At 46.0% G+C, this 12,780-nt stretch overlaps 1 protein-coding gene across 2 annotated transcripts in view; it reads left to right on the top strand.

Moving 5' to 3' along the window:
* WEE2 (WEE2 oocyte meiosis inhibiting kinase) overlaps window positions 1-12,762 on the top strand; it is a 22,510-nt gene extending 9,748 nt beyond the window's left edge. Inside the window, exons 4-16 of one of the 2 annotated variants that reach the window (XM_014869974.2) lie at window positions 691-863; window positions 1,502-1,623; window positions 3,032-3,178; window positions 3,936-4,037; window positions 4,357-4,442; window positions 5,376-5,546; window positions 5,632-5,774; window positions 8,178-8,214; window positions 9,157-9,217; window positions 10,127-10,267; window positions 10,904-10,991; window positions 11,507-11,595; window positions 12,597-12,762. In XM_014869974.2, the coding sequence (XP_014725460.1) occupies window positions 691-863; window positions 1,502-1,623; window positions 3,032-3,178; window positions 3,936-4,037; window positions 4,357-4,442; window positions 5,376-5,546; window positions 5,632-5,774; window positions 8,178-8,214; window positions 9,157-9,217; window positions 10,127-10,267; window positions 10,904-10,991; window positions 11,507-11,595; window positions 12,597-12,643 (1,407 nt within the window). In that variant the 3' untranslated portion in view covers window positions 12,644-12,762. Of the gene's footprint in view, window positions 1-690; window positions 864-1,501; window positions 1,624-3,031; window positions 3,179-3,935; window positions 4,038-4,356; window positions 4,443-5,375; window positions 5,547-5,631; window positions 5,775-6,688; window positions 7,905-8,177; window positions 8,215-9,156; window positions 9,218-10,126; window positions 10,268-10,903; window positions 10,992-11,506; window positions 11,596-12,596 lie in introns of those variants that run through there. The other variant, XM_014869973.2, reaches the window with a different exon arrangement.
* The last annotated feature ends 18 nt before the right edge of the window (window positions 12,763-12,780 follow it).

The following is a 12,780-nucleotide window of genomic DNA, read 5'->3' as shown; positions in this document are numbered from 1 at the left end:
TACTGAGACCAGCTAATCTGCCATTGGTCAGCAGCTGGTGCTTCAAACCTGGAGAGCCTGAGCTGATGCAGAATGGCCTTGGCTGCAGGCAGCCTCAGCTGCCAGGGTAAAGCAGCTCTTGTATAGCTGGGGTCACAGGAAGCCAACACACCAAGCTCCTCTCCTGAGCTCAAATTAGGCAATAGATCTAAGGCCTTCTCAAGTCCTGTCTTTAGGCCAGTATGTTGCTGTTGTTTGCTGCTCATCCCTGACTGACTCCATCAGCTGTGGGTATAGGAACTGGTCTGGCTTGTCAAGAGAAGGGATGTGATGGCAGTAACCCAAGGAAGACTTAAGCATATACAGCCAACTAGACTAAATTTCTCCTTAACTCCAATTTCTACCTCTATGGCTAACAAGTCCTGATTTTTATAAAACTAACCAAACAGACTTGCAGCTTGACCAAACCAGGGATGGTGGCCTTTAAGTGGTCAGAAAAACCCCCACAACAAATGAAATGTAATTCCAATAATTGAAATTACCATTTCAAGAACTGGCCACACACCTGCACGTATGCCTGGATGAAGGACTAGAATGGGAGAGGAGTAGTGTGGGTGCTCAGTGACAGCAAGTGTTACACACCTCTAAAACAATGACAGCTATGAAGTCTTTCAACTCCTCTTTGTCTTTGCTGTTTTTGTGACTTTGCAGAGATATACTCTGAAAGCAAGCAATATGGTTTCCCGCTACAAGAAGGAGTTCCTGGAACTAGAAAAAATTGGTGTGGGGGAATTTGGCTCTGTCTACAAGTGCATCAAACGCCTTGATGGATGTGTTTATGCCATCAAACGCTCCAAGAGGCCTCTGGCAGGATCCTCAGACGAGTGAGTGTGCTTGCTGGAAACTGCCAGCTGAAATGATGGGCGTGTTCTTGAGAGGTGTGATGGGAAGGAGGGAGCGTGGATCTAAAGGCATCTGATGGGTGGCATGAGCAAAAACTGGCTGCTGCTGCACTTCCAAGTAACAGCTGTGAGAGTGGGGGAAGATATCACTGTGCAACTATTGGATATGAATGTCTAGGAAGAAGTCACATGCACTGCAAAGTGAGAGGCTGGCATACCTGAACACCTTGGGTCCATCCAGTTTCTTCACAATAATTGTCAAGAAGTTTGTTTGACAAACATACAGCTGTTCCTGCCTTGCTGTATGGCCAGCACTACTCTTATGTGTATTGAAGAGCTTGTGGTGCCCTCTATGCTCAAGTGAAGTCTTTGAAGCTGCTGCTGCTTTTGCCTCTTGAACAAAAGATTTGCTCAGTGATTTTCTTTAAAACAGCTCGGGGCATTTGAGCAAGGGCAGGTTTTGCTTCAGCAGCTGTGAGAGCCAGTCTGTCTGTCAAAACCTGAGAGAAAGGGGGAACACAGTGGTTCAGCAATTTCAGGCTGCAAACCAGGGCTCCTCTCCTGGTGCCAAGCAGCCTCTGTCAGGCTGTCCCCTCTGCTTTTTCTGTGTGCTTCCCTAGGCAGCTGGCACTGCGTGAGGTTTATGCTCACGCTGTCCTGGGACACCACCCCCACGTCGTGCGCTACTACTCAGCCTGGGCAGAGGACAACCACATGATTATCCAGAATGAACACTGCAATGGTAAGAGCTGCACAGTGCTGCCACCTCAGCATGGGCAAAGTTGCCTTCTTTTGCACTTAAATGTGGGGTGTTTTGGCTTACAAGAAAGCAAAGTGCCCTGGGGCTGCATTTCCATGGAGAATCCAGTAAGGGCACATAATATTTAAATGAAGCTCTGAGTGGTGCTGATGTTTTAGAAACTGAATAACCATCATATTTCTGGGATTTGAAAACTGTTTGTCTATTTTGGCTGGCCTGGAAAAGCATTCCTCATTCTGATGCTTAGAGTTGGGACTGTCCAGGTAACATCTGATATGAGTGACTCAAGAGCTGCTGACTTAGGGGCCAGGTTTCTTGGCAAGAACCTCCTCATAATGGTGGTGGGTAGTGACTGGTTGAGATGAAGGCACTTTGCATCCTGACTAGAAGAAAGAGTTGACAATTGTGGAGGAATGGAGCAAATGATGAGGCAAAGTATAAATGGGGTGCTGCAGGGTGGTAAATCCCTACCCGAGTTTGCCCTTGGCAGTACCATTGCTTGAAAGAAATTGTAAAAGATATCTTTAGCTACCAGAGCTGCTGAAGACAAATATGTAATGTTCATCTTTTGACTGCACCTGTAGTCTTGGGGGTCAATGAAGAATGGTGTGACAGCTGTTTGGAGAATTGCTTTCAAATCTGGGGGAGGCAACCATGAAATGTGGTGCTCATTGCTGCAGGGCTGATGAATTGCTTGTGTTCCAGTGGCTGAACACACCTGAGACTAAAAGAGAGGTGGTGAAAAGTAAGCTGATGGAGGCTGTGATATCTTCTAGCTCTGAAATGTCATGTGATATGTAAAATATCTGTGAAATATCATGTGTATGGTTTTTGTGTGTGTACCTACCTTAGGGGACTATGTTCCTGCAAAGAGTAACGAGGTTTCCTCTCTGCAGCTCAGGATGGTCACCTCCAGGGCAGTGATTCCCCTCATCTCATAATTAATATTCTTTGAAGGGAACTCTTATTTCCTGCCAAAAGTGTCTCAATGGAGATGCACAAAACTCTGTTGAATGCTAATGCTTTTCAGTCAAAAATCTGCTAGTGGGAACTTAATTTCCTTGTTCCACCATTCCTATACCTGCTTTCTGCATCTAAGCACAGCAGAAGCAATTTTTGTTGTTCACTTGCAGCAGCAGCATCATCAACAGGTCAGCCCTCCTGGCAGGATGTAGAGGTGGAGGCTGGAGGTGGAACTGGAATTGTTTATCCTTGTCCAGCAGGAGGCTGGGCATTCCAGGGCAGTGGAAAGGCTGAAGCCAAACAGTCATGTCCCAGTTTGCTCACTGGAGCACACAGAGCTGGTGTGGTTGGGCCTCCAAGTGTTCTGGGCAGCTAAGCTATTTCAAATGTGCTGTTCCATAAAATCTGTGTGACTCTTTTCCCCTAGGTGGGAGTCTTCAAGATGTGCTGCTGGAAAATGCAAAGCTTGGGCAGTATTTCACAGAAGGAGAACTGAAGGAAATATTGCTGCAAGTCTCCATGGGACTAAAATACATCCACAACTCTGGCCTTGTGCACCTGGATATCAAACCTAGTAAATATAGTGCCTTCCTCCTTTGTGGAGGGATTTCCTAGTGATCCCTCAGGGGTAGGACCTGTAATAAATCCTTCTGAGTGGACTGGTTGTAGAGCTTCAAACAAGAGGACCTTGCCTTGTGTATGGTGTTTTGGGGTGGTTCTGAAAAAATTTTATTTTCATTTATGCTACTACTGCTCTAAAATTGAGCCTTCTCTGATAGTTGGCAGCATTTCACTCCTGTCTCATGACCTTTGTAATCCTGCCTCATGGGAATCACCTTCCTACTGCTGGAGCAAGTAGGGCTGCCAGGGAAGATGGGGACTTCCTTATTTACTGCTGTCTTGTTGCACAACACTTGGCTTTTGTGTGTGTACCTACCTTGGGGGATTGAGTTCATGCAAAAATAGTAACAAGGTTTTTTTCTCTGCAGCTTGGGATGGTCACCTCCAGGGCAATGCTCCCCCCTGTCACATAATTAATATTCTGAGAGGGGTGCTCTTATTTCCTGCTGAAATTATGCTTCTAGCTTAGAGGGCAGGGGAAGGTTGATTTCACTGCGATATTTTATTCACAAGATACAAGTGTCTTATGCCAGCTATGTGGCTAAATGTGAGCTGGGCAGAAAGCAGACTAATGAGTGGGAAGCATGAGAAGCCAGTTGTTCTGGCTGCAAAGCTCAACTGCTTTGACAGGTGGGATCTTTACAAAGCTGTCAGGCTGCTGCAGCCTGATTACTGATATCCCCTTACTGCTAAACTTCTTTGTCTTGCAGGTAATATCTTCATCTGTCACAAGCTGGCAGTTTCAGGCCCTGCTGGGCAGGAGGAAAGTGACAGTGAAGATGAATTCTCTCCTGGTGTGGTGTATAAGATTGGTAGGTTTTAGCCCACTTTACAGCTGGCCTAAGATTAGGGCTGCCCATTACTGCCTGAGACTGCCATGTCCCGAAGAGATGTGCACACAAAACTGATAAGATAGTCATGAATGCCCCAATTACTCACCAGAATTAATTTCTCTAAAGAGACAAGTCACAGAAAATTCCTGTGCTTGTTTCCAAGTGCAGATTCCTGAGTTAGGAGCAGGCTTGTTTCTCACTCAGTATTTCTTTGTTGGTGCCTATAAAATGCAATATTTTATTGCAGAATGACTTCATTTTGCTACATTAAACTTAAGTTGCTTGTTCTTTGTCTCAGGTGACCTTGGACATGTGACTTCAATAACAAACCCTCAGGTGGAGGAAGGAGACAGACGGTTTTTGGCCAATGAGATTTTGCAAGAGGTACAACTGCTAGAGCAGGGCAGTGGGGAGAACAGGGTGGAAGAGCAAGTGGGTAGAGATCAGCTGTAAAGCAGTCATTAGTCTAACTTGTTCCTCCCCTTATTTCCTCTTTCTTCTGTCTGTTCTTGCTGTGAAGCCTGTGAAATTAGCACTTTATCATGAACCATAGTGGTGTGGGTCTTATCACATAAATACTTCTTATGTAAATACATCATAAGCAGTTCCCATTGGATTATTGCAACTATTTCCCTTGAGGGATCAGTGAGACAAAACCTTTATCAGTTTGAAGACGTTTGATTTGCATATCCAGCTGAGATTAAACTACTGGATGTAATTATTGAAGAATATTTTTACCCAGACAGATGCCTTGTAAAACAAACACTGAACAAGTGACGGGAAGGTGGGAGCACACCACTTAAACTGGCTGCAGTTTTGTCACAACAAATGGAAAGGGAATTAGTATTGAACAACCAGCTTGGATATGCTATTCAGTTCAGGTAGTGACAATAGGTGTTACTCAGTTCAGGTGGTGACAATTTACGTGACAATACCTATGCTGCAGGCGGATTTAGGAACTGTTAGATCCATGTATCAGATGCAATCTTCAGCCTGAGTTGGGCATGGGTAGCTTGCTGCCTTGTGGTGAAGGCTGGAGGTACACGTGTTAGGCCATCCTCTGGAGTTACTGCAGTGATCCCAAAGTGGCCTGCAAGGTCCTTATGGCTGGCTGAAAGCCAACATGCTGTTGGTTAGTGGCACTGCCTGCTGCCAGTGTTTTTATCCTGAGGAGGAGAAAACAGCTCACTGGGGTGGTGCAGGCAGTGCTATATACACACACTTGCTTGGCTGCTGCTTTTTGAGCTCGTGCCCCAGCTCACCTTTGCTTAGTGTAGCAAGATGTTCCTTTGTAACAGCTTTCCCTTCTCTCTGCAGCAATACTGCTACTTGCCCAAGGCAGACATCTTTGCCCTGGCACTCACAGTGGCTCTGGCAGCCGGGGCAGCAGCACTGCCTCACAACGGGGCCATGTGGCACCACATCCGCCAAGGCAACGTCCCACACATCCCCCAGAAGCTTCCCCACCGCTTTCTTGAGCTCCTTAAGGTGAGGAAATATTCTTGACAGGTTGGTGGCTTTATCAGCTGGCCTGTGATAGGAGTGTTAAACTCTGAACTCCTTTGCCTTGTAGCTCATGATCCATCCTGACCCAGCACAAAGACCTTCTGCCACAGCTCTCACCAAACACCCTGTTCTCCGTCCTTCGTGTGGAAAAGCTGTGCAGCTCCAGGAGCAGCTAAACATGGAGAAATGCAAGACTGCCATGCTGGAAAGGTAGGGCTGGCTTGGCCATGAAGGGGAGAAGGTGTGGGCACAACCATGCTGGTTGCCAGCTTTGAATGGGGGGTGGTAGTGCAAGGAGAATGCATGTGCAGAAATCCCCTGTCAGCTCCTATGCTGGAGCTGGGGGGATGATGGGGCTGGAAAACAGGGACTTGCAGTGCCCAGGGCAGCTGTGCTTCAGCTCTGGCTTGGAGGAGCTGGCTGAGTTACAACAGTGAACTCCTGTGCTTCCTGCACTGGGGATGCAAGATGCTGATACAACCTGCGGCCAGAGGGCAGATGAGGAATTGATAATGCACTGAGATAGTACTCTAAGGATAGAAGGAAAAGAAATAACAGGTGGTGGCAGAGATCCCTTTTTTCCCTTGCTCCTTCTCACTGCTGTTGGCAGTAGCGTTTTGAGGTGCTGGGATCTAAGAACTGCCCCACAACCCCTCTAAGAACAATAGTCAGCTGGGGAGTAGGTTTTCTGTGTAGATAGAAGAGTAAATTCTTTGGAAGAACAGCAAGTACCAAAAACGGAAGAAGCAATGGAAAAGAAGCACATACCTTTTTTTAGGTATTTATGTATGAGATTACATTGATCTAAGTTTCAGCATTCACAACTATCTGAAATAATGGGAGAAAAACTGAGCCAGGTGTTCTTCATACTGGTGCCAGTGTGTTGCTGACCTGATACATAGTTTTCTTTTGGCAAATCTTCAGAGCTCCTATCTTTTCAAGCAGAACTCTAGAGACAGCTACAATAATCTTCATGTTACCCTCCAGGCCCCCTTCCAGCAGCACTGGAGTATTACAGTAACCCTCTTGTGCAAGATTATTCATAGTTTGCTTCTGTAGCTGATGGGGATTTATGCATGACCTGGTTTTCTTCCTTTCCTCTTCCTTCCATCTCCCCCCTGCAGGGAACTTAAAGCAGCTCGCCTTGCCCAGACCCTCATGAAGGACCAAGCCTTAGGAAGTGCCAAGTTACAAGAGTCTGAAACCTCTTCTAAGCAGAAGAGCAAGCGTCTGGTGGGAGGGAAGAGCTGTCGCTCGTTTAGCTTTACTCTGGGTTTCTAAATTTCTGTGTTGTCCAAAGACTGCTGAATGGCCCTGTGAAAGCAGAGGGTCTGCACAGACCAATGCCCCATATTGTCTCTGTCATTTTCTTTTTATTGGTTTTTCTTTTGTGTTCCCCTGTTAGGAGATGTTGGCTGAGAAAACAATGACTGGCTTGCAAATGCTGGATAATGGGATTTAAGGTTGTTCTCTCAGTCTTTTTACTTGTTTAATTTCTTGTGTAACTGGCCTTGCTGTAGATTCTGTGTAACTCTGCTGTGATGAAAGGATGTTGTTTTCTCTGCTCACTTTTTTCTAGAGTTATTGGTGACTTTATCTTTAGAGGGGTGATAATGGCTGTACAGGGAAACAGCATCCCCAGCTGTCTCCTTCTAGGAGCAAGCAGGCAGAGACTATGGCAGCCAGTTTTGGCTACCCATTAGGAGTCAGACTGGTTACACAGCAGTCCTGGGGGGATCACGATGCAGCTGGAGTGATGTTTCAGTAAGGGGGGACAGAGTAATAGGAAATACTTGGAGTTAAGGAGTGGGGAGTTGAAGAAAAATATTCTTTCAAATTTCAGCAATAAAACTTTTGTAACTGGGTGTACTCTGACTAGCTGGCCCCTGATGCTCGACTTGTTTTCTGTCAATCGGGGAGGACTCTTTGTTCATGTGGGAGAGATAACTCAGCTCAGTGTGTTGGTAGCTGGCTCTGCCTGTAATCCATTTTCCCTCACACGTGGTGCAGCTGCCTGCCTGTGAACTGCAGCCTTTCAGCAAAGATGTGGGCAATTAGAAAGGGCTTTTCCAGCTTTTTGGAGCTGCCCATGTTAATGGTGGTCTATATTTTGCATTTGAGTTTTCGTACTCCCCCCTCTCCCCGCTGAATGTACCTTTGGGGGTCCTTGTCGCTTGTTTGTGTTGGCTGGACAGAGCGCTGCCCTGTTCTGAGGGAGATCTTGGTAACTCGATTATTTCCAGCTTTTACTGGTTTGGTTTACGATGTTGCGCATGCTGGCTTTTAACTGTTAGACCCTATCGTTTCGTGCGAATAAAGGTTTTATCACTTTTTTTAACCGATGACGGAGTGATGGCATTTTGTTGGTTTTATTTTTTCCCTCCGCGAGCTCCGGGTGCCCCGTGGGCGAGGGGCCCGCGGTGCCCAGGCCGCGTTTCCGCCCGGAACCGTTTCCTCCCGGGCCGCGTTTCCGCCCGGATCTCCCGCCCGCCCCTTTCCCGTTCCGGGCGCGGCGCGGCGGCACCGGAGAGGCGCGGAGGGCGCGGGGTCGGGCGGCGGGGCCAGGCTGGGGCTCCCTGGGGCGCTGCTTCAGCCCTGCTTTTCCCTCCGCAGGCTCGGCGGCAACATGTGGCGGCGACCGGCGTGGCAGGTAGGGCCGTGCGGGGCCGCGGCGGAACTCGGGCCCGGTGCCCTCGGGGCGGGGAAGGGGCGGCGGGGGAGCAGCAGGTGCCGCCCCTGTGCCCATCTGCGGGGTTGGCAGTGATTCTCCCTCCGGACACGGATCCGCGCTCGGCTGCTGTCCTGGGAAGGGGAGGGGCGGGCAGAGCCGAGCGCTCCGGAGCCCTGGCCCGGCCGTGCCCGCTGGGGCTCGGCGCTGGGTCTGCTCTTGGAGGGGAGAGAGTGTGAGCTCTCCCGGGGGCCTGAGAAATGAGACATTTCCCACGTCTTCTGGGAAATGAGCCTTCTTTCCAATTCCTGCACATGGACCTCTAACAGAAGTGTTACTGGGCTTTTTTTTTTTTTTTTTTTTTTTTTTGTCCCCTTCGCCTTTCTTCTATTAGCTGGAATAATGGCAGTTCCTTTACTGCTTTCCCACTTGCAGTAGTAAGAGTTGTGCCCTAGATTTATCTTGGGGATAAGGGTGTTGGTGCATCCACTGCTCATTCCAGTCCATGGATGTACTTTTTGGGCACAGCTGGTTAATCTCTGAAATGAAGCAGAACTATCAGACCTGTTTGTTTCCAAAGACTAAAGCTCAAACAACTAAACCCCCGTTTTGCTACAAACTTTCTCCCTTCCTATTTATGTATTACAGAAAAACAGTAGTTACTGCATGTCCCAAAAATAACTGCTGGAGTTATACCTTTGGGTCACACTTCTTTTTAGGCAACTCTTCAACCGTAATTTAACCAGATATTCTTTAAATAATCTTACTAGCTTCATTTGGCTGAACAGATTTCTTTCCTCAGCTCCCTCATTACTTATCTGGAAAAGAACATACTTGCAAGTGTTCAGATAAATGAGGTGTAAGGGCTTGTGGGTGCTGTTCATAGTTTGTGTGTTGGAAACTCACATTTCTCTGTTCTGTCAGGTGCTACGCCAGTTTGTAAGACATGACTCTGATACGGTTACCTCACTGGTACTTGAAAGATGTAAGTAACTCCTGAGATACAATCTAGTTGTTATTCATTGTGTTTATCTCAGTTTAGAATGTCTGAAATAAGGCAGGAGAGAAGCAGGTAGGAATAGTAGCTCCTCAGTGTGGGAGCTAAGGATATGTTGTTTCAAACACACAGACTTTTAGGTGGCTTCCAACTTTTGTCTCTGTCAGGTGAAGTAGCATTTTAGGGCAAAAAGCCTTGACAGGGACTACCACCTCTATAGGGCAGGTAGTTGTACTTTATCTGAGGCAGGTTTGGGTTTACTGTTGGCATGGTTTCCAACACCTGCATTCAGGTGTCTGGTGTGCTTGTTTCTCAGACTCCTGGCGCACTTGGTGTGTGCTGCTGCCCCAGCAGGATTTGCTCCAGCTGTACTTCAGCCTTCAGTGTTCACTTCACATACTCATTGTGAACAAGGGATACTTCTCTGACCTCTTAAATTGTCCTTGAACATGGAGAAGGGATAGACTGTGTCTGCCTAGGCCTGGTACTGGTGTCAAAACCTGCCTCTCATTCAGAGGATGGAGCATAGTAATGCAACTTTGTTTCAAAGGTACTGCTGTGCATTGTGATTTGTCATTATGAAATAAATAAAAGTCAAGATAAGTATATGAAAATTAATCTCAAGTGATACATGGATGTGTCTGTGAAAGAGATGGAACAGATAATAAAGAACCTTTGGCTTTTTAAATCAGTTACTTCACGGTGATAATGGCAGTACTGCACAATCAACCATCTGCTGGGGCCCAAAAAAGTCAAATGTCACAAGAGCTTAGAAAGTGCTTAGAAGATGCAGCAAGTTGTGATCCTGGCCCTTGAGTAAAGCTGCTGACTGATGGCTTGCCATGCCTAGAAGCATCACAATTCACCTGTGTGTGTGTTTGGTCTCTCTTGTTTCAGCCATGAATCGTGTTCAGCTGCTTGGTCGGGTTGGACAGGACCCTATCATGAGGCAAGTGGAAGGAAAAAATCCCGTTACCATATTTTCCCTGGCAACCAATGAGATGTGGCGGACAGGAGATAGTGAAGTGGGCCAGGGAGGTGAGTCTGCACGAGCAACATGGCCCAGGTCACTGCTGCATGGCCAGCAGCACCACACTTGCAAATCTCTGGGGTGCAGGAAGGTTCCTCTGAGGTCAGCAGAGATGCTGGTGCATTTGTGTGTCTTTTACTGATCCCCAGCAGCATAAACTGAAGAGAGATCTGCTGTTGACTTTCCTCAGGAGGAGAGGGGAGTGTGTTGTAAGGGCAGTTTGTCACTGGTGGAGTTTGTCAGAGGCATAGCAGTATAACCATACTCTTACTTGTATTTCAGGATGAGAAAAGTAACGAAAGTATTTTCTCATTGATTCTGTCATTAGTTTGCATCTACAGATGTCTCGTTCTCTAAATTCTATTCAGTGTGGAGTGTCTGAGGGGGGGAAAAAATTAATAGCATGAGCACTGTCTTACAGAAAAAGCAATGTCTTGGTTTGAACTGTGCTTCTGCACAAGAATTTATTTGGACACAGACGAGTGGAACATCTAGTTCCAGAGCAAAGGGGGACATGGAGTGCTAGTATACTTGTTTTCAAATCACTTTTCACAATTTGAGATTACTAATGTGTTGAAACTATTTTGAGTCTTGTATCATGAAGAGGATTTGACATCTAGCTCTGTCACTTCTGTGTACCTTAGGTGACATCAGTCAGAAGACAACATGGCACAGGATCTCTGTCTTCAGACCGGGCCTCAGGGATGTCACCTATCAGTATGTGAGGAAGGGGTAAGTGAATAACAAACGTGGGTGAGGATGTAATGCCTTAACAATGGATTACTGTAATAATTGTGACCGGGAACTGTAGTAAGATACAGTTGCCATAAAAGAAGTTAGCAGAGCTGCTACGAACAACTGATACAAAAGCCTGAATCAGATACTTTGAATCAGATCCTAAATTCAGCCTTTTCATCAGGAAGTGTACTGATAAGACAAAGAGTCATGGGCTCCAAGTGAAAGAGGGGAAATTTAGGTTGGACATGTGGATGCGAGCCTTACTGTCAAAGTAGTGAGGCCCTGGCACATGTTGCTCAGAGACTCTGTGGATGCCCCAAGTGTTCAAAGTCAGGCTGGATGGGGCTTTGAGCAGCCTGATGTAGTGGATGATATTCCTCTCCATGGCCAGGGGCTTGGAACATATGGTCTTTAGGATCCTATTTCAACCCAAACCATTCTATGATTACACAGTAGAAAACAGCAGCACAGTTCTCTGACCAAAATCAAATTCTTGGTTTTTTTTTCAGCTCTCGAATCTTTGTTGAAGGGAAGATAGATTATGGTGAATATACAGATAAGAACAATGTGAGGCGACAAGCCACAACAATTATAGCAGGTAAGGAGCAGAGCACCAAGGTGCCCCTTGCCCCTTTAAAATGGAAAGGGCCTGGAGGGCTTCTGAAACAGCTTGGTTTGTCATCATCCTCAGTATCCACACTCAGATTTTGATAGAATGGGTAGTGTGTACCAGATTTCCTCTGGCACTGCTTGTGAACACACAAAATGAGAGTTTACAGTTGCAAACTGTTGGTGTCATTTGCTTACCCCACAGAATGGATAAGGAGTAGACTTGTGCCTTGGATTGACATAGGAAACTCAACTTTTTCCCTAAGCCTTAAAGTAGCCTGAGCATCCTACATCTTTATTGTGGATAGAGCTACTACTGTTTTTCTTTTGAGTGAGGGATAAATTAATTGGGTAGTAGAGCAAACATTTATATTACATGAGTATGTCTAAAAAAACTAGGACAGAGGAAAAGGGGGGATGAAAAAGGAAAAAGAACAGTCGTATTCCTGGATGTTTCTGTAGCCTCTTGAAAAGCTAGCAGTGCTATAAATTACTGGAAGGAAGAAGCAATTCTTTTTTAATTAGTGTTCTCCTAATGGTTTCTTGTTTAAAAGGCCCAGTCTCAAGATGCTTTAGAAATTCCTTAGGCTTGATGAAGCAGGAGCTTCCCATAGTCCTATAGGCTGTTGACACGGTAGTCTGCAGACTCAACATGACAAAAGAAAAAGGAATTAAGCTGTAACTGATAGAGATTGCAGTCAAATAATTAAACCATTCTTTTTAAACGTTTCTAATGTATTTGGTTCAGCAGCTTTTCATCAGCCTTAGCACACTTGTTTTACAGTACATATGATCACCTTGAATTGTCTGCTTTCAAGGGACAGAGAAGGAAGGAACCCTGTATTGGACACTTTTGTTTTATGAACTACTGTTGTTCCAAAATCCATATCTTAGCAACTTATTTGTACACAAGTACCTGGGATTCATGGTGTGAAGGCTTGCAACAAGGCAAAACAATGCTCAAGATTAATTTTTTTCATTTCTTTTCAGATAATGTGATTTTTCTGAGTGACAGCTCGGTGAGAGACAAGGTGTGATGTCCTTAGTGCTTGGATCCAGGCCACTTCATTCCTTTGGTTTTTCACTGCTTCATAATTCTGTAATCACCTATATTGCTGTAGTTTCTTTAAGAAATAAATAAAATGTTTGGTACCTAGAGGGTACATCTGTGTGT

Source organism: Sturnus vulgaris, chromosome 5 (assembly GCF_052056855.1).
Source record: "Sturnus vulgaris isolate bStuVul1 chromosome 5, bStuVul1.hap1, whole genome shotgun sequence".
Lineage (NCBI taxonomy): Eukaryota > Metazoa > Chordata > Aves > Passeriformes > Sturnidae > Sturnus > Sturnus vulgaris.
Note: the sequence above shows the minus strand (reverse complement) of the source record. Positions and strands in the feature narration are given on the sequence as shown.